This window comes from Anoplophora glabripennis, unplaced genomic scaffold (genome assembly GCF_000390285.2).
Source record: "Anoplophora glabripennis isolate ALB-LARVAE unplaced genomic scaffold, Agla_2.0 scaffold1846, whole genome shotgun sequence".
Lineage (NCBI taxonomy): Eukaryota > Metazoa > Arthropoda > Insecta > Coleoptera > Cerambycidae > Anoplophora > Anoplophora glabripennis.
The window spans coordinates 2,357-20,234 of NW_019417946.1; the positions used below are offsets into that span (position 1 = coordinate 2,357).

The window sequence follows — 17,878 nt, forward strand, 5'->3', positions numbered from 1 at the left end:
GCCGTAGTTAGGAACTTTTGTCCTGCCCTTGTTGTTCTCGGGCTAGGTTCTCTGGGGTTGACTTGCTATCAAAAAAATTAAATACATATTTTTCAATTATTATTAAAGACGAAAATAATTTGGTTTCGATTCATATCAGTTTAAACGTAATAAAATATGAATGCAGTAACTTACGATATTATCAAAACCGTGCTATACTCTTCTTATAAAAGTCTGCGCGCATCCAATAGGTTCCGGAGTAGAAAATGGTGGTTGAATTATTTGACGTATTAAATCGTTGTAACAATAAAACGTAATTACAATGTACACATGTGTTTGTTGAAATATAATTATAAATTTAATAATTTGTAAATTTTGAAAAAAGTAGTAGTATAGATAGAAAATACATAATATGTGAAATGTATCAAATATTATAAATAGACACGGAGTGACAAATTTAAGGATTTTTGTCTAAAATGTAGATTTTAAAAGAATATAAACCATATTTAAAACATGTATTAATATTTTAAATACATTTTTTTTATTTTGGGATATTGCATAATTAATTATTACCAGATTGAAAATATTAGTGAGAGTTTATATTATATATTTTATATCATAAAAGTTATTAAATATTGAGATAGAAAATTTGCTTGAATAATTTTTGAAGGAGAAAAATGGAAAAGTTTTTACAGGTTATAAATGTTTTTGATACATGATTTTGAATTTGATGATGGGATAAAAAATAATAACAACATTAAATATTAAATTAATGATTTTGAGGCTAGGTAAGTTTTATATTAAATTATATCTCATTGAAACGAAATTCCGAAAAATCTATCCTTGTAAAAAAGGCAAAGTATATTAATCAGAAATTGCTCGAGGCATTTGGAGACAGTTTTGCCTAAAGTGATGGCATAGTATTTGCTCCATATCTGATAAAACCGCCAATTATGTTACGAAGGAAGCATCGGGTTTTTCGAATCAAAAGAGAGTATAAAAAATGATAAAAGTAGCAACTACGAAATTGTGATATTTGCAAAATTTAATAAAATACGTTGTTATTATTTCTATGAGACTGACATGGAAAATAAATTGTTAAGGTTTTGATCATGATTTTAGATTTAGTGTTGGAAACAATATATATATTATATCACAGAAGTTGTTTAATATTGGAATAGAAAATTTACTTGAATAATTTTTGAAGGAGAAAAATGGAAAAGTTTCTACAGGTTATAAATGTTTTTGATACATGATTTTGAATTTGATGATGGGATAAAAAATAATAACAACATTAAATATTAAATTAATGATTTTGAGGCGAGNGTGTGGGAGCGAGAGGAGATTGCAGATTTTAAAGATATAGAACTAGAAACGTAGGCAAGTCGGCTACGCCGACTTGACGTTTCTCTCGGGCCTTCGGCTCTCGGGCCGCGCAGCGCGCGGTGTGAGCTCCGCTTCGCGGAGCATTTTTTTGCAGAAATGTTTTTTAAATCATCAACACCAACTTCTCTAACTACTTTACCAATATTTGCATCATCATAATCTACATTATCTACAACGTATCACTATCATGTACATCATCATCTACATCAACATGATGTATATTACCATCATCCACATATTTGTTATCTATATCTGGAACAATACATTATCATTATCTATATTATTAAATAATGAAATAATGTATAACGTTATTTATTTGTCTCTGCTGTAATTATAAATTGCAAAACATATTTGATGATTTTTTTTTTGTATATTGGTATACTTTTTGATGAATTTTATCTGAAATTTGGAATTTAAGAATGATTATAGATCCAAAAACTTTCTAGTCGATGTAATGTTATTAGTGATTCTAATTCTATTACACACTTCATTACATTACATATATTGATAAAAATTTGTTGAAATTATATAGTTTATTAAANAAAAAATTATATTTCAAATAATTGATATTTGGGCACAAATAAAAAGTGATGAAATACCTACTTTATAGAAAAATGAATATATGTGTTACATATGTAATTTATATTATATAGAATTTTCATGGAATATTTTCTAGGTTTTGTTTAGTTATTGTTATGATAATTGGCCAATAGTTTTTTAAATTTAGAATTTTTAGACAGACTTGTTTTTAGATTAAGGTAATAACTTTTTGCATTTAAAGTTAAAATAAATGTAGATGACATGAAGTTTTTGTAATTTACGAATTTGAAAGTATTGGCAATTAATGTTTTTTTTTTCATAAAAATATTAAATTTGTGGAAAAAAATATTTTTGGTTTGTACCTTAAGTTTTTAGACTTTCATTGCATTTCCTTAGCCGTAGTTAGGAACTTTTGTCCTGCCCTTGTTGTTCTCGGGCTAGGTTCTCTGGGGTTGACTTGCTATCAAAAAAATTAAATACATATTTTTCAATTATTATTAAAGACGAAAATAATTTGGTTTCGATTCATATCAGTTTAAACGTAATAAAATATGAATGCAGTAACTTACGATATTATCAAAACCGTGCTATACTCTTCTTATAAAAGTCTGCGCGCATCCAATAGGTTCCAGAGTAGAAAATGGTGGTTGAATTATTTGACGTATTAAATCGTTGTAACAATAAAACGTAATTACAATGTACACATGTGTTTGTTGAAATATAATTATAAATTTAATAATTTGTAAATTTTGAAAAAAAAAGTAGTAGTATAGATAGAAAATACATAATATGTGAAATAAATGAAACATTATAAACAGACACGGAGTGACAAATTTAAGGATTTTTGTCTAAAATGTAGATTTGAAAAGAATATAAAACCATATTTAAAACATGTATTAATATTTTAAATACATTTTTTTTTTATTTATTGGGATATTGGATAATTAATTATTGGCAGATTGAAAGTATCAGTGAGAGTTTATATTATATATTTTATATCATAAAAGTTATTAAATATTGGGATAGAAAATTTACTTGAATAATTTTTGAAGGAGAAAAAGTTTTTACAGGTTATAAATGTTTTTGAATTTGAAGATGGGATAAAAAATAATAACAACATTAAATATTAAATTAATGTTTTTGAGGCGAGGTAAGTTATTATGTTAAATTATATCTCACTGAAACAAAATTCCGAAAAATCTGTCCTTGTAAAAAAGGCAAAGTATATTAATCAGAAATTGCTCGAGGCATTTGGAGACAGTTTTGCCTAAAGTGATGGCATAGTATTTGCTCCATATCTGATAAAACCGCCAATTATGTTACGAAGGAAGCATCGGATGTTTCGAATCAATAGAGAGTATAAAAAAATGATAAAAGTAGCAATTACGAAATTGTGATATTTGCATAATTTAATAAAATACATTGTTATTATTTTTATATGAGACTGACATTGAAAATAAATTATTAAGGTTTTGATACTTGATTTTAGATTTAGTTTTGGAAAAAATATATATTTTATATAATAAAATTTGTTAAATATTGGGATAGAAAATTTACTGGAATAATTTTTGAAGGAGAAAAATGGAAAAGTTTTTACAGGTTATAAATATTTTTGATATATGATTTTGAATTTCATGATGGGATAAAAAATAATAACAACATTAAATATTAAATTAATGTTTTTGAGGCGAGGTAAGTTATTATTTTAAATTATATCTCACTGAAACGAAATTCCGAAAAATCTATCCTTGTAAAAAAGGCAAAGTATATTAATCAGAAATTGCTCGAGGCATTTGGAGACAGTTTTGCCTAAAGTGATGGCATAGTATTTGCTCCATATCTGATAAAACCGCCAATTATGTTACAAAGGAAGCATCGGATTTTTCAAATCAATAGAGAGTATAAAAAAATGATAAAAGTAGCAATTATGAAATTGTGATATTTGTATAATTTAATAAAATACATTGTTATTATTTCCCTATATGAGATTGACATTGAAAATAAATTATTAAGGTTTTAATACATGATTTTAGATTTAGTGTTGAAAAAAATAATAACAAACACACTATATAAATGATTTCAAAGTAAGATGAAATGTAACTTTTGGAAATGAAATTTGGAATAATATATCCTTCTATATAAGGCAAGGTATATTAAGGATTGCTCGAAAGCATATAAGGGCAGTTGTATTTAAAATTGTATAACGTTTGCCTGATATCTGATACCAAGTGCCAAAAATTAGAAGGAAGTATTGCTTTTTTCCATTTGACAGAAAAAATTCTCGTATATGAAAATTAGAAAAAAAGATATTATGGTATTGCACGATGTAGTTGAATCACCAATATTATTTTTCCATAGAAAAATAAAGAAACGAAATTGAAAGTAGACTTATTGAAATATATTTCTTATTTCCGATTATACATTTGCTATAAATAGCAAAACATTTTCCCTATTCGAAGATCAAAACATGTTGTTTTATTAGATTTAAAGCAACTGTTTGCACAATGCCAAATTAGCGTATGCTCATGATCAATAGAAATATAGGGAAAATAAATAATTCTTGTAACAGAATAATTATAATCGGAAAAGTTTGTCTACTAAAAGTAAAATATTATATTGACGTACTTGCAAAAATGTTACACGTATTACTGTTTTGTAATCATAATATCTGTCTGGACTTTGTTAAAGGCGAGAATTTTAATTTATGACAACATATGTGCCAAAATGTCGGATGGAAAAGGAAATACTGAAAACATATTTAGAGTAGTAGATGAGATTATCAAATAGGGAAAAAGTTCAGTGACTGATCTTTATGAAAAATTTATCTCAAACTACTATACACAAAATTTAGAGAGAGGTCTCATGGATGAGGTGTGAAATAAAAGATTTCATAGGACCTCTCTGTATACAATATTTCTTGTATATACGTTTTCGCTATTTGGTAAAAGTTTACCTTGTTGCGAGGATTCCTTTATACATATCTGAATATCTTGTAGATCTCTAACCCTAGAGAAAGCGACATACAGCTGTCCGTGCGAGAAGACAGGTTCATCCAGATATATCCCTACTTTTTGGAATGTTTGCCCTTGTGATTTGTGAATAGTCATAGCGTAGGCCAGACGAAGCGGAAATTGTCGTCTCTTAAGTTTAAAAGGTAGAACGTCAACCGCTGTCTTTAAATCTATTCGAGGAATGAATACCCTTTCGCCAGTAGGCCTGCCTACACTGTTTATTTTTTCTACATCTAGGTACTGATCTCCTAGTACTCGCACAATAAGTCTCGTACCATTGCACAGTCCTTTTTTAAGATTTAGATTGCGTAGAAGCATTACTATAGCACCTTCTTTTAGGACTAATTTATGCGGTGGCATTCCGTTGGGGGTAAGGGAATTTAGAAATTCTACTGTGTAATTGGCTACTTCGGCTGCTGGATCGTCAGTGATATCGACGTTGTCAGCGTTGAAGTAAGTTTTACTTTCCCCCGGTAATTTATTTAAAATTGTTTGGTTAATGCTATGACTGGAATTGTTAGTAGGTACTAAAATTGCCTTCAGGGTAGCTACCGTAGGATCTACGTCGTCAAAGCAAAACTCTATAATGTCCTCTATTCGGTTGACATAGCATTCATGGGGAATTTGTATTATGTTACCATATGGTGTTCGTCTCAGTGGCTCTAAGGTCCCATTGCCTAAGTCTAGGAGCCATCTGGAGAACTCTTCATTTTCTTCGGCCCTTATGTTGGTACGTAATATATAGTTTAAAAACTGAGGCCAATGTCGACTGCTTTTTATGCAGGCGTTTACAATGGTACATCTATTTCCTCCGACAACGACTGGCAGTGTTTGTCTAAAGTCTCCTCCTAATAGCACTACTTTGTTACCGAAAGGCCTATTATCGTTGCAGATATCTCTTAAGGCTCGTTCGATAATATTGAATGTAAGGTTTGTGACCATCGATATTTCGTCTATTATTAGGAGGGGAGCCGTTGCTAGGCAGCGACCTTCCGCTGAACGTGGAGTTACGCCGCTTGTTGTCGTTTCATTAATGTCGAAAGGTAATTTGAATGTGGAGTGGAGAGTACGACCTCCTTTTAGTAGCGATGCGGCGATGCCGGTTGGAGAGGTTACCAGAACGGGCAACCCTTCACCGCGTAGTTTTGTGATAATAGTTTGAAATAGGTACGACTTGCCTGATCCGGCTGGAGCATCGACTAAGAAAAGTCGACGGGACTCGGTGGGATCATGAATGGCAGTCATTATCGCTTCGCATACGATTCTTTGTTCTTGGTTAAGATTGTCGTACATTTCTTGACCTTCTAGTCGTTCCGTTTCTACGTTAATGGGATCGACTTCTATTCTTATCTCTTCCGGTTCTGGTAAACCGTAGAGTGCTAGCCTTGTTCCGTTCAACAGTAAAACGGTTTGAATGGATCGTAAAGTTCTTTGAAGCCCTTCCTCGTCGGATAGGCCGCGGCGCTGAAAATCTTCCATAAAATGGGCTTTGAATTCTTCCCAAAGCGCTCGCGTATCCGAAATTTCGCAAAAGATTAGCATGAAGGCAAACATATTTCTCAGTTGTTGAGGCATATCTCTTGCGCAAGCTTCTCTTAGGGCTCTTTTCCATTCTGTGTCGTCGGCTAGTAAGTTGCGGTTTTGGCAAGCTTCTCTGAAAGTACCGTAAAGTACATTGTTTACTGTGCGTAAGTCCTCGTAGGAACGTGATCCCTGAACATGTAACAATAATAAACGTAGGTAGTACAGTTCTTGGTTCCTTACGCTTACTGAGTACATTCGTACCACGATTTTATCCGCACCTCTCTGTCTACGTTTCCAACGTTTGGTGCGTGTTTCCCATGTATAATGGTAAGGAATATCTATATATCGATATTGCCGAGCTTCGGCATCATTTTGATTAAGTATAAACCAAGCTGTTAATTGCGTGACTTCGTTGCGTTGCATGGCTTGTATTTCCAATCCTGGTTGGAATCTAACCATTTGCCTTTCTGGTAGGTGTACGCATAGTCGATATACGGTATGAGAATGTTTGTGCATGGGAAATTTATTAATGTGCCAACAGGCTTCCGTTGGACTCATATATCTGCCATTGAGGAAGTTTTCTACTTCATTGTACTCGTTTGTATTATCTATGTTGACTCTTAGGAGTGCCATGTCTGCTCCTTTGAAAAAGTACTTGTATAGATATTTAACACTGTGCACGCTGGCGCATGCCTCTACGTTGATATGGCAGTTGTATTTTAGTAGGGCGTATGGGTTGTACGGTACGATCCAACGGTTGTCTAAAACACAATTTCTGTTATTAGCTCTTACCGTAATAGTTCTACCATTATTCGGTCTTTTGTACTCAATCTGCCCTCTTTGTGATACCGTAGTTTTTTCACAGAATGATTTAGGATATTTTTTGGAGCATTCTCCATTGACCATACAGACTGACTGAGGGTTTAATTCACCACATGGTCCATGCACCATGCAGGAAGTTACTATTTGGAATAGCTCAGGTTCTGTTTGTGGATCGGGTATTTCTGCACTAATCATGGCGTCTATTTTTAAAATATCTGTCAATCTGTCCTCATTTCTTAGGATCAGTAAGTTATGACAGTGAGGTAACCCTCTCTTTTGGAATTCAATGACATAGAGATTGGCTATCGGTATACCAAACACTTGGGATTTAAGCATGTCTTCCATGAGTTCGTCTACTTTGCCCTGAAATACTCTGTCTATTAGAGAGGGATGGTCGTTGGCTAAGTGACCTCTGGGAATATTGTCTATAATTTCCCTCCAGTGAGTATTTGTGGTCATGGTGAGGAATATACTGGGCGTACCATAGCGACCTACTACTGCCATGGCATCCTGAAATAATTGTTGTTGGTGCCGAGGAGAGCCGACAAAAGTAGAAGGCAAAATGATCATCCTGCCTAATGTCGCGCCTTCGTCTTCCTCGTCATTATTTTGTATTGTGCGGTGAAGGTAATCTGCCAGTCCTACATATTCAGCCGCTCTTAGCCGTTCTTGATTGGCTAATATATATTTTAGGCGGTTATTTTCTATTTTAATGTAGGAAGCAACAGCAAATTGTTGAGTTAATCTGCCCCCATAGTGAAATCGTTGTTCGTTGTCCCTGATGGCTAAGCGATAGGCAGAGTATTCGCAGAGAGTTACATTGCGTGCATTATTCCTATAAGGGATGCCTATGTGCCAACCGGGTTCACCGCGAGGAAATAAAAGGGGAAATACCAGGGGATCAAGCAGTTCGTTTTGTTCGGTGATGTTTTGAAATCTGCCCGGTTGATCACGTACGTATATACGCATATTTGGTGTTGCGGGAGTGTCTGGTAATATATTGTAAATGGCGGCAACTTCTTCCACCACTGGCAAGTCATACTGACGTCTATTAGCTCCGTGAACACTTAATAGTTCTAGAGTGACTGTGGGCATTTCCAGAGGCAGCGGCTCTATATTATTTCTAATCGCCTCTGCTCGAAGTCTATCGATAGTCTGCAACTCAAAATTATAACGGTTACATAAGTGCATATAAGCTCTTGCGTAGGGATTAATATCTCTAAGCAATCGCTCTAATTGAACAATTAATTCTCTGTTTAAAATACCGTTATTATTATCATATCTTTGATTTACGGCTACTTCTGGGTCAAGAAAGTAGATAGGTCCAAAGCGTTGTACCGGCTGGTTAACATTTACACCGGATATATGATGGTACACTTTACCTTGAATAACATACACTGGCGGTGCTCGACCTAAGGGTAAATCTCTTAAATTAGCTTCCAAGGACACAAATTGAAAGGCATAGTTATATAAAAGTACAAACCTTTTAAAATGATTGGATAGAGGATGGGTACCTTGGAAAAGCTGTTTAAGTAAATTGGGTAGAGTTGGTAAAGGATCTAAAACGATATTACCTTTTTGACAACATTTTGAATAATAGTTACGCACTGTCATTTCTGCTGGAAAATAGAGAGCATAACAGTATTCGCACACCCTATTGAGAGGACCCAAGTACGAAACTCCACGTCTTAAGACACGTTCGCTCGCCATGAGGTATGTAGGTATGTGGTTACCTACGTTCCGTAGTCTGTTTATTTCCAGCTGAATTTCCTCCCTAGTTGTTGCACGATTGGGCTGACCAGCATTTTCAGGAACATTTTGTTCGATGTTGGCAAGTGTTGCCTCAATAGCTTCCATCTGAGAATGTGTGAACGCAGGAAGCATTTCGCTATCGTCCTCGTTCAATATTTCTATATTGTCTGGAAAATAAAAAAAAATTGAGAATATATTGATAGGCAAAATGATTTGATGCAATATTTACCAACTTGAATTAAATCCCAAACTTCTGATTGCGTTTCAGCGGCCCGAGTTGATTGATTTAAATTAACGTTAACAGGCATTTTCTCGTGGCCGTCGTTGTTTTTGTCATAGGTTGTATTATGCACTATAGCTTTTACGGTTATTATTTCGGCCACATCATTGTCAGAATCATCAGAATCATCTGAAAATGATCTTTTCCTCGTGTTCACAGGAAAAGCTATCATAAAATGTTTATATTTAATTAGAGTGACAAAGAATGATTATTTTATCACAAACAACTGTACAATTTTATTTTGTTTTATAAACCAATGCCCAAACATAAATTTATGTTTATTTAATTTTTAACTTTGATTATTTACAAAGAAAAAATTTTAAGAATGTTCTATGAGTTGTTATAAATCATAAAATTTTAATATTATTTATTTCTATATGACACATGTTGAGTCATCGATCTGTTGTTTTTAATAATAATATTTAATTTACAGAGGATCTTTTATCTGCTTTTTAAAATTTTTATATAAATTATCTATAATGGGTGATTCAGATGTAATCTGGATAACTTCTGGAATCGATAGAACAGGTTAAAATTATGTTCATTCAAGATATAAACTTATTTCCTAAATCGTATCGTTTCGGAGATAGAGGGCGTTGAAGTAAATTTTTTTTCCAGCTTTTCCCTCATAACTTTTGAACCATTCATCTGATTGAGGTGAAATTCAGAGCACAAACACTCCTTATGATCTTTCATAAGCTTCTTAAGTTTGACCCACCTACCTCACTTAGAAGTGTATTTTGTATATTAGTTCCCCCCTACATTATTTCAAAATGAAAAAAATATATATTAACTTCAATAAAACAGTTGTACACCACTTTTGTCTCATTAAGGTTGAAACTTTTTCGTCTCTGGTTTTCTTTTCGATATTTGGCCTTATTTCTGAGATATTCAATAAAATTCGTGACAGTGTAGCGTCCCAACGCGTAAATTGCATTTGACGTTATAGCAACCCATGAAAAATAAATCTCAATGATTTGTATAAACTAACGTTTGTGAAAATCATCGTTAAAAGTATTTTTAGTGCTAAAAAATCTCCGAAACGATGCAATTAAGGAAATAAGTGTATATCATGAATGAACATAATTTTAACATGTTCTATCGATTCCTGAAGTTATCCAGATTAAACCTGAATCACCCTGTATAGATAAAAAAATATTTGTATATTAATTAATTCCTAGGAGAAGAAAAAATAATTAAATTGTATTAAATATCATTTGTTAATAAATTTTAAGAACAATTCATATTCGTGTCTGCAATAATACAGGGTGGGCCACCAGTAACGTCTCGGTCGCTAGGGACTAAACGGCAAATGTTATAGAAACCTGTTTAGGTGAGTACATGTAGGTTGATTACGGGTACATTTTAAAAATATTTTGAAATATACAGGGTGTCCAGGAAAAGCGTACCATATCAAAGTTATATATTTTTAAATGGAACAGCTTGTATTTTACTGCATTTTTGAAAGCACTGTAAAAAATAGGTGAATTTTATTAAAGGTTTTGCATACCTAGGACTTATTGTTTGTGAAATATTTCAATTTTAGTGAAAGGGCTGGCTTAACGTAGAAATTTAATGTTAGCAATTAAAAAATAATTTTAAGGAAGCAGCTTTTAGATCCTTGAAGTTACAAATTATTATATTTGTCGTCACTTAGTATTGTACAGAGTGTTTAAAAAACTGCTGAATACTTCTTTCAACTTTAAACAGGTATAACTTCGTTATTTTAAATGGGACACCCAGTATATTTTCACTTTGGAAGTAAGGAAATTTAAAACTCTTTCGAACTGACCTGTATTTAACGGTATTGGAGATATTTGTGCCGTTTCGTTTTTTTTATTTTTTTTTGTGAGATGTATCCACGTGTTTTCATTGAGGTCTTTTATTGAATTGGTTTAGGTTCTTCTTGATGACATCTCTTTAAATATAAGGAGAAAAATGAGGATGCAATTAAATGGCTAACTTTCAAATTTTTTGTATTTAATGAAAAATTATTTAAATCGAAAATTTATTAACTAATGGATAAGTAAGAATGGTGCATGCCAGTGGCCACCTAGGTATCCAGACCTTATTGTAACGGACTTCTTTGTTTCAGACTATATCGCTACTTGCGATGATATGAGGGAAAAGATTAGAGATGCACTTGCCGTAATCACCCCAGATATTCTAAGGAATGTGAGAATATCATTTGAAGATAGAATAAGATGTTGTATTCAAGAGAATGGTTATCAATTCGATCATCAATTAACATTTTTCTTTGTTTCTTCTAAAAGTAAAATTTCTTTTAATATATATTTTTCATGTTCCTAATTAATTTAATTCAGTTCAGTACAATAAACGTATTTATACAAAATTAATAACTTGTTATAATTATTCTGCTTATAAAATAATATTTTTTATTAGAAAACTTTCTTGAATATTGTCATGACTGACGCTTTACCAACTCAATAAAGATCTCGATAAAGACACGTGGTTACATTTTATAAAAAATTCGATAACAAAAGAAAGGGCACAAATATCTCCAATACTGTTAGAGATAGGTGTAGGGAACCTAACACAGTTCGAAAGAGTTTTAAATTTCCTAACTTCCAGAGTAAAAATACACTGGGTGTCCCATTTAAAATAACCAAGTTATTGCTGTTTAAAGTTGAGAGAAGTATTCAGCAATTTTTTGAACGCCCTGTACAATACTAAGTGAAGACAAATATAATGATTTGTAACTTCAGGGATCTAAAATACACTCTCCAAAGCTGCTTCCTTAAAATTATTTTTTTATTGCTAACATTAAATTTCTACACTAAGCCCTCGTTTCACTAATATTGAAATATCTCACAAACAATAAGTCCCAGGTATGCAGCATCTTTAATAAAGTTCACCTATTTTTCACGGTGCTTTCAAAAATGCAGTAAAATTCCATTTAAAAATACATAACATTGATATGATACGCTTTCTCTGGACACCCTGTATATTTCAAAATATTTTTAAAATTCAACCATAATCAACCTACACATACTCATCAAAACAGGTTTCTATAACATTTGCCGTTTGGTCCCTAGCCACCAAGGTGGCTCACCATATACAGGGTGATTCAGAACTTATCCAAAAAAAAATTCAGCATGTACAGGGGACCCTTACAAATACAATTTTGTAAAGAAAAAATCAAAAAGGGCAATTCGAAAATGATTTAAAAATACACTTCTGCGCGGCACTGGAAACTGGTCCACTGCAAAACCTGACCTCGCACAATGCGACCGGCATGGCAGTGTGATAAAAACGGACAAAAACTTTTGCAAGGAAAGAAATATGTAAATAGAATTTACAACTGCTTTTGCCTTTTTTAATTAATAAAATTAATTTGTGTTTTCAAATAATAAAATCATTTGACATACCCGATGTTACAACAATTGTTCAAAATTTTATCCACCATTGTGTAAACACATTTGGGTCCGTTGTATTCAGTTTCTACGAACTAACACAAATGTTGTTTGTTTCACCAAAACACAAATGCTTCACGATAAATTAAAACGATAACCATCAACTCCGAGTAAACGCAAACAATTTTTGACACTAACTACCTATTTTTGACACTAACTACTAAAAACTAACTGTAAACACGACAGATAACAGGTAAATATCGCAACGACGATTGCAAAATCCGAATTCAGTATTCGAAGTCGCTGAGGCCACGTGGCGAATGACGCTAGAGACTACAGTTGTCCAGTTATGTAGTGATTGAATGTTCTATAACTTCAATATTTTTTTTTCTCGGAAACTATAAGGATTTTACAAACATTTTTTTTACGATTTTGATTCCATTTATCATGCTGCATCTATTCCCAAATTTTTTTGGATAAGTTGTGAATCACCCTGTATAAATAAATAAATATGTTAATATACAGGGTGGTCTCGAGCTAATGGTCCAAAATTCATGAGTAGAATCGCCAAGCAAAAATATTGCGATATAGCCGAACTTACCTTAGTCCAAAAGTTGATAGTTAAAGAGATACAGGGTGTTAAATGTAAAATATTATTTCAATGCAAATATCCTCACAAATTTTTGGGGTTTGGAGTTCTTTGGGTAGAGGAATTGAAATCTGTTAACATTTTGGTTAAAGTTCATAGAGGGCGCTAGCTGCAATAGATTGAATGTGTTAAAAACAACATAACTTTTTTGTACTTTAAGGTATCTCACCTTTGGTATTAAATTCTTATTTTCCAACATTTTTTACACAAAAAAGGTATGCTTTATGAAAGTAGCTACCTCGCACCGTTTTCAAGATATTTGGCTTTGAAGCTTCCATTGCTGTTGCATTAAATTACAATTAAGTACCGACAGGTATTATTAATTCAGCGGCAAGTTTCTTAAGTAAGATTTGGAGGAAAATCAAATAATTGACGTTTTTGTCAATTGTCTTATTGCTAATTTATATTAAATATTATTCGTACCTAATTAAAATTATATACATAAATGTGGGATAGAATGCCGAGATTTTCGTTTTTGGAGTTACATGAATTCAGTTGTTTATGGAGAAACTATAAACACCTGAGAAGAACTTTTGCAGCAGATTTTAACTGCTGGAAAGTCATTTCGCGTTAAGGATTTATACTTTAAAATAAGACATTTTTTTAATGAATGCGATGATAAATGTATTGAACTTAGAGGTGGACATTTTAAGTAATTATTGTCAAAAAGGCATATTTTTTACTAATGTTTACTATTTTACTGTTCATTACAATTTTTTATTCTAAATAAACCCTTGTTTTTGACATTTCTAAATTATTTTCATTATTTCAAGTGTTTCAAAGCCGAATATATCACAAATATATCGGAAACGGTGCGAGACAGCTACTTTCATAAAGTCTACCTTTTTTGTGTAAAAAAGTTGGAAAATAAGAATTTGATATCAAAGATGAGATACTTACCTACCTTAAAGTACAAAAAAGTTATGTCGTTTCCAACACATTCAATCTACGGCAGCTGGCACCCTCTATGAACTATAACCAAAATGTGAACAAATTTCAATTCCTCTATCCAAAGAAGCCCAAACCCCAAAATTTTGTGTAGATATTTTTAGATTTATTAAGAAATGGAAATAAACTAAGATAATATTTTACATTTAACACCCTGTATCTCTTTAACTATCAACTTTTAGACTAAGGTAAGTTCGGCTAAATCGCAATATTTTTGCTTGGGAAATCTACCCATGAATTGTGGCCCATTACCTCGGGACCACTCTGTATTTAGTGTAACAAAGATTTATTTTTTATGAAATATATTAATATTATAAGTATTAGAAGTATGACTCTTTAATCTATAAGGTTTATAGAATTATTTTATGACAATGAGTAATACTCGTATATATATTTACCTGAGGTTGATATTCCTCTTGAAGTAGAAGGTCGTGATTCCGAAAAGTCTTGTATAGAACCATCCTTTAGTTTGGAAGCATTATATTTATGGGATTTGTTTACTAATGGTTGAATTATTTCTTCCTCGTCCTCAGAGGGTTTCGTAGAGTAATAGGAAACTCTAGTTTTACCTTTCTCAACATTAGTAGTTAAATGTTTTTCGGGAGGTTTAATACAAATATTTTGTAAAATTTGAATTTTTTTCTGAGGTAGGGAATTATCAGTGACTGTAAATGGTTCTGAGTTAACAGAAATATTATTCTCAGGTAATTGTAAATGAGTAGGTTTAATTTTGGGACGTGTGGATTGACCTTTAATATCGGTGCCTTTTCGTTGGGTTAGCCTTTTTTTGCCTTTTTTCGGCATTGCGAATCAGTAAGATTAGCTGTAATAGAACAAAATATGTTGTACAAAATATATGAGAATATTTAGATCTTATCAGCATTCTAAATAGTGATATTAGTTTGTTACATCAGTGATTTATTGTAGAGGTTTTATGAGGAAGGAAAAGAATGTTATAAAAATGATGGTTTTTGTTCTTCGGAAATCATCAAAAATGTTTAGTTTAATTTATTATGTATTAATAAGTAGACGGATAAAAAATTATTAAATTATTAGTGGCATACATGTTGGTAATTGTTATAAATACAACAAAATAAGAATTTTGAATGAAACTACGCAAGGGCGTTGACAGCCATTGGGCTAGGGGGGGGGGCAAAATAAGAGAGACGATGGGAGAAATATAAATTGTAAGTAGAAATAGGAACAGTGAATTAATTTTTTTTAAGTATTTTTAATAAAACATTTTCAATACAAAAAAAAACAAAAAAAATACAAATAACTAAAAAATAAATAAAATCAACGAAAATTAGGTAAAACAATCTCGAATTTTTTGAAAATTTGTCTACCAATTATTAATAACATCTTCATGATTGTCAAAAATAAGCTTTCTGTGTATACTCATCATTGCTAAGCCATTGAAATGATTTTGTACCATAGTATTTCTTAGCCAGGTTTTTATTCTTCTTTTTTTTTAATTTTAAATTCCAGAGCTAAATTTTTAAAATATGGAAATATAGAAATGTATTACTTTTTAACACAAAATTTTACATTTTTAAATTCTTTTTTCAACAAATATTGTAATTTTCAAAATTTTCAAGTTCAAGTAGGTAAATAAAACATTTTATTAAAAATTTCCAAAGTAATATTTTCTTAGTTTAAGAAAATGATTATACCTACTTTTTTAGAATTTGTAGGTGGTCGGCAGCCACCCCTTGGCGACGCCCTTGAAACTGCGTAATGTACAAATAGATAGTTTATTAATTTTTTGAACATGTTTTGAATTTTTTAAGATTGAAAATTTTAAATTTATCTTATTAATATTAAAAGTGAATCATGTTAAAGTTATAATAGTAATAGTAAACGAAAAGAAACGATTTTTATCAAAATTAATTTAATTTCAGACGTACTTTTGGTAAGGGATAAAATTGAAATATGATTCTGTTAAATTAACTTGAAAAGGTTATTTTAATCTTAACAATTCAAAATTAGCCTTTTTATATTTTTTTAATATAATTTGACAATGTATTATAATATATATATATATTTGAAAAATATTCACTTGAAATATATAAAATTTCTTTAAATGTTTGCCTTTGAAATCAGAAATTTTTCCAAATTAACAGTATTTTATTACGGAAATTTTTCAAAATGTTTTGTAAAAATGTAGTTTTTAAATGAATTTTAAGTAATTTAAAGTAATTTTAAGTAATGAAAATAAAACAGTATTAACAAAATTATAATTTTGTTAAAATGTATATTCATTATACAAAAAAGGCCGTTCAGCTTTAAAATTTTTAATAATTTATTAAAAGCTTTTGATGTCTTGTATCTTTCCAATGAGAGAATATTAAATTTAAAGGTCTATCTAGTAATAAAATATTGTTATTCTATATGCATGCAGATGCGCCCACATATACGTGCACACACACGTATGCAGGCGCGCGCACATTTTTTATTCCAATATCAAACTTTTGGAACAGGTAAGTTTTGCAAAAATAATTCTTCATAAGTGCAATTCAAGAAAATTCAATATTTGAGATATAGGGCGGTAGTTATATTTTAAAAAATTATATTCTTGAATATTGTCTGAATGCATTTCATAAAATAATTGTTCTTTAAGAAATGGTATTGTGAGTAATTTCAGTGATACATCGTTGAGAAATCACAAATAGTATTGTTTTTCCAAAATAAATACTCCGTATCTCAAAAATAAGATTTCTTTTAAATTTTGAGGTCTGCCCTCAGATAAAGTTTAGCATGTGTAATTTAGGATATCTGTGTATTTATTTTTGAAAAACATTTTAATTTTTTGTCTTATACGTTTAAAAATATAGGGTGCTAATAAAATATAGGTTGGTCCCAATTGTGTAAGCTAAATTTTACTTTTTAAATGAGAAAATCCGAAAATAAAAGAAAGAAATTACAAATATGTCTGAAGTGTTGAATTTGATCTTGAAAGCGTTTTTTTTATTATTATTGAAAAGGCCCCGAACATAAGCAAATGAAAACTAACAGAGAATTTAATGTTTTATCTATTTTAATAGAAAACGAAAATAAATTTAATTTTTTTATATACAAAAATTGCCATTATGTTCTTTATATTTATAATTATTTAATTTTTGAGTGGAAGTCATTGAAGCTAAAAAAAAACAGTGTTTGATTAATTATATAGGAAATATTTTTAGTCAGTAATGAAATCAAGACATTTTTTGTATACAAAGTTTAAATATCAAAATTGTAGTCTTAAATAAGCGCGAAAATAACACATCGTCCTTGAATAATTTAAGTTTATATACCTACAGTTATTTTGACTGTCGTCGTACCTCATCATCCCGTGTTGCACTTACCATTAGGTTGCGGCTCTCAGGGTTTCTGGACATGTTATATGCTTCTCGCGCTGTCGCGCTGGACTCTGCTCGAGATGTAGCTAACCTGGTAATATTGCGCTTATGCATGGCTAGGTGAGAGGACGCGATCTAATTTGTAACAACTTGTCGTTCCCTTAGATAGGATGTAAGAGAGGTTTGACTCTAACAAAGGGAATTTGGAAGAATGATATGAGATATAGGATCGGTATTGGAAAGATAGGTGAAAAGTGACTTTAAGCGCCAAT

The 17,878-nt window shown here is 31.3% G+C and overlaps 1 protein-coding gene across 1 annotated transcript in view; it reads right to left on the minus strand.

The window, feature by feature from the left end:
- Positions 1-1,534: 1,534 nt before the first annotated feature.
- LOC108915277 overlaps positions 1,535-17,878 on the minus strand; it is a 16,738-nt gene continuing 394 nt past the window's right edge. The window contains exons 2-5 of the mRNA XM_023456586.1: positions 14,664-14,942; positions 9,244-9,459; positions 4,859-9,181; positions 1,535-1,617 (exon numbers count right to left, since the gene is read on the minus strand). Coding sequence (XP_023312354.1) covers positions 1,535-1,617; positions 4,859-9,181; positions 9,244-9,459; positions 14,664-14,942 — 4,901 coding nt within the window. The remainder of the gene's footprint in view (positions 1,618-4,858; positions 9,182-9,243; positions 9,460-14,663; positions 14,943-17,878) is intronic.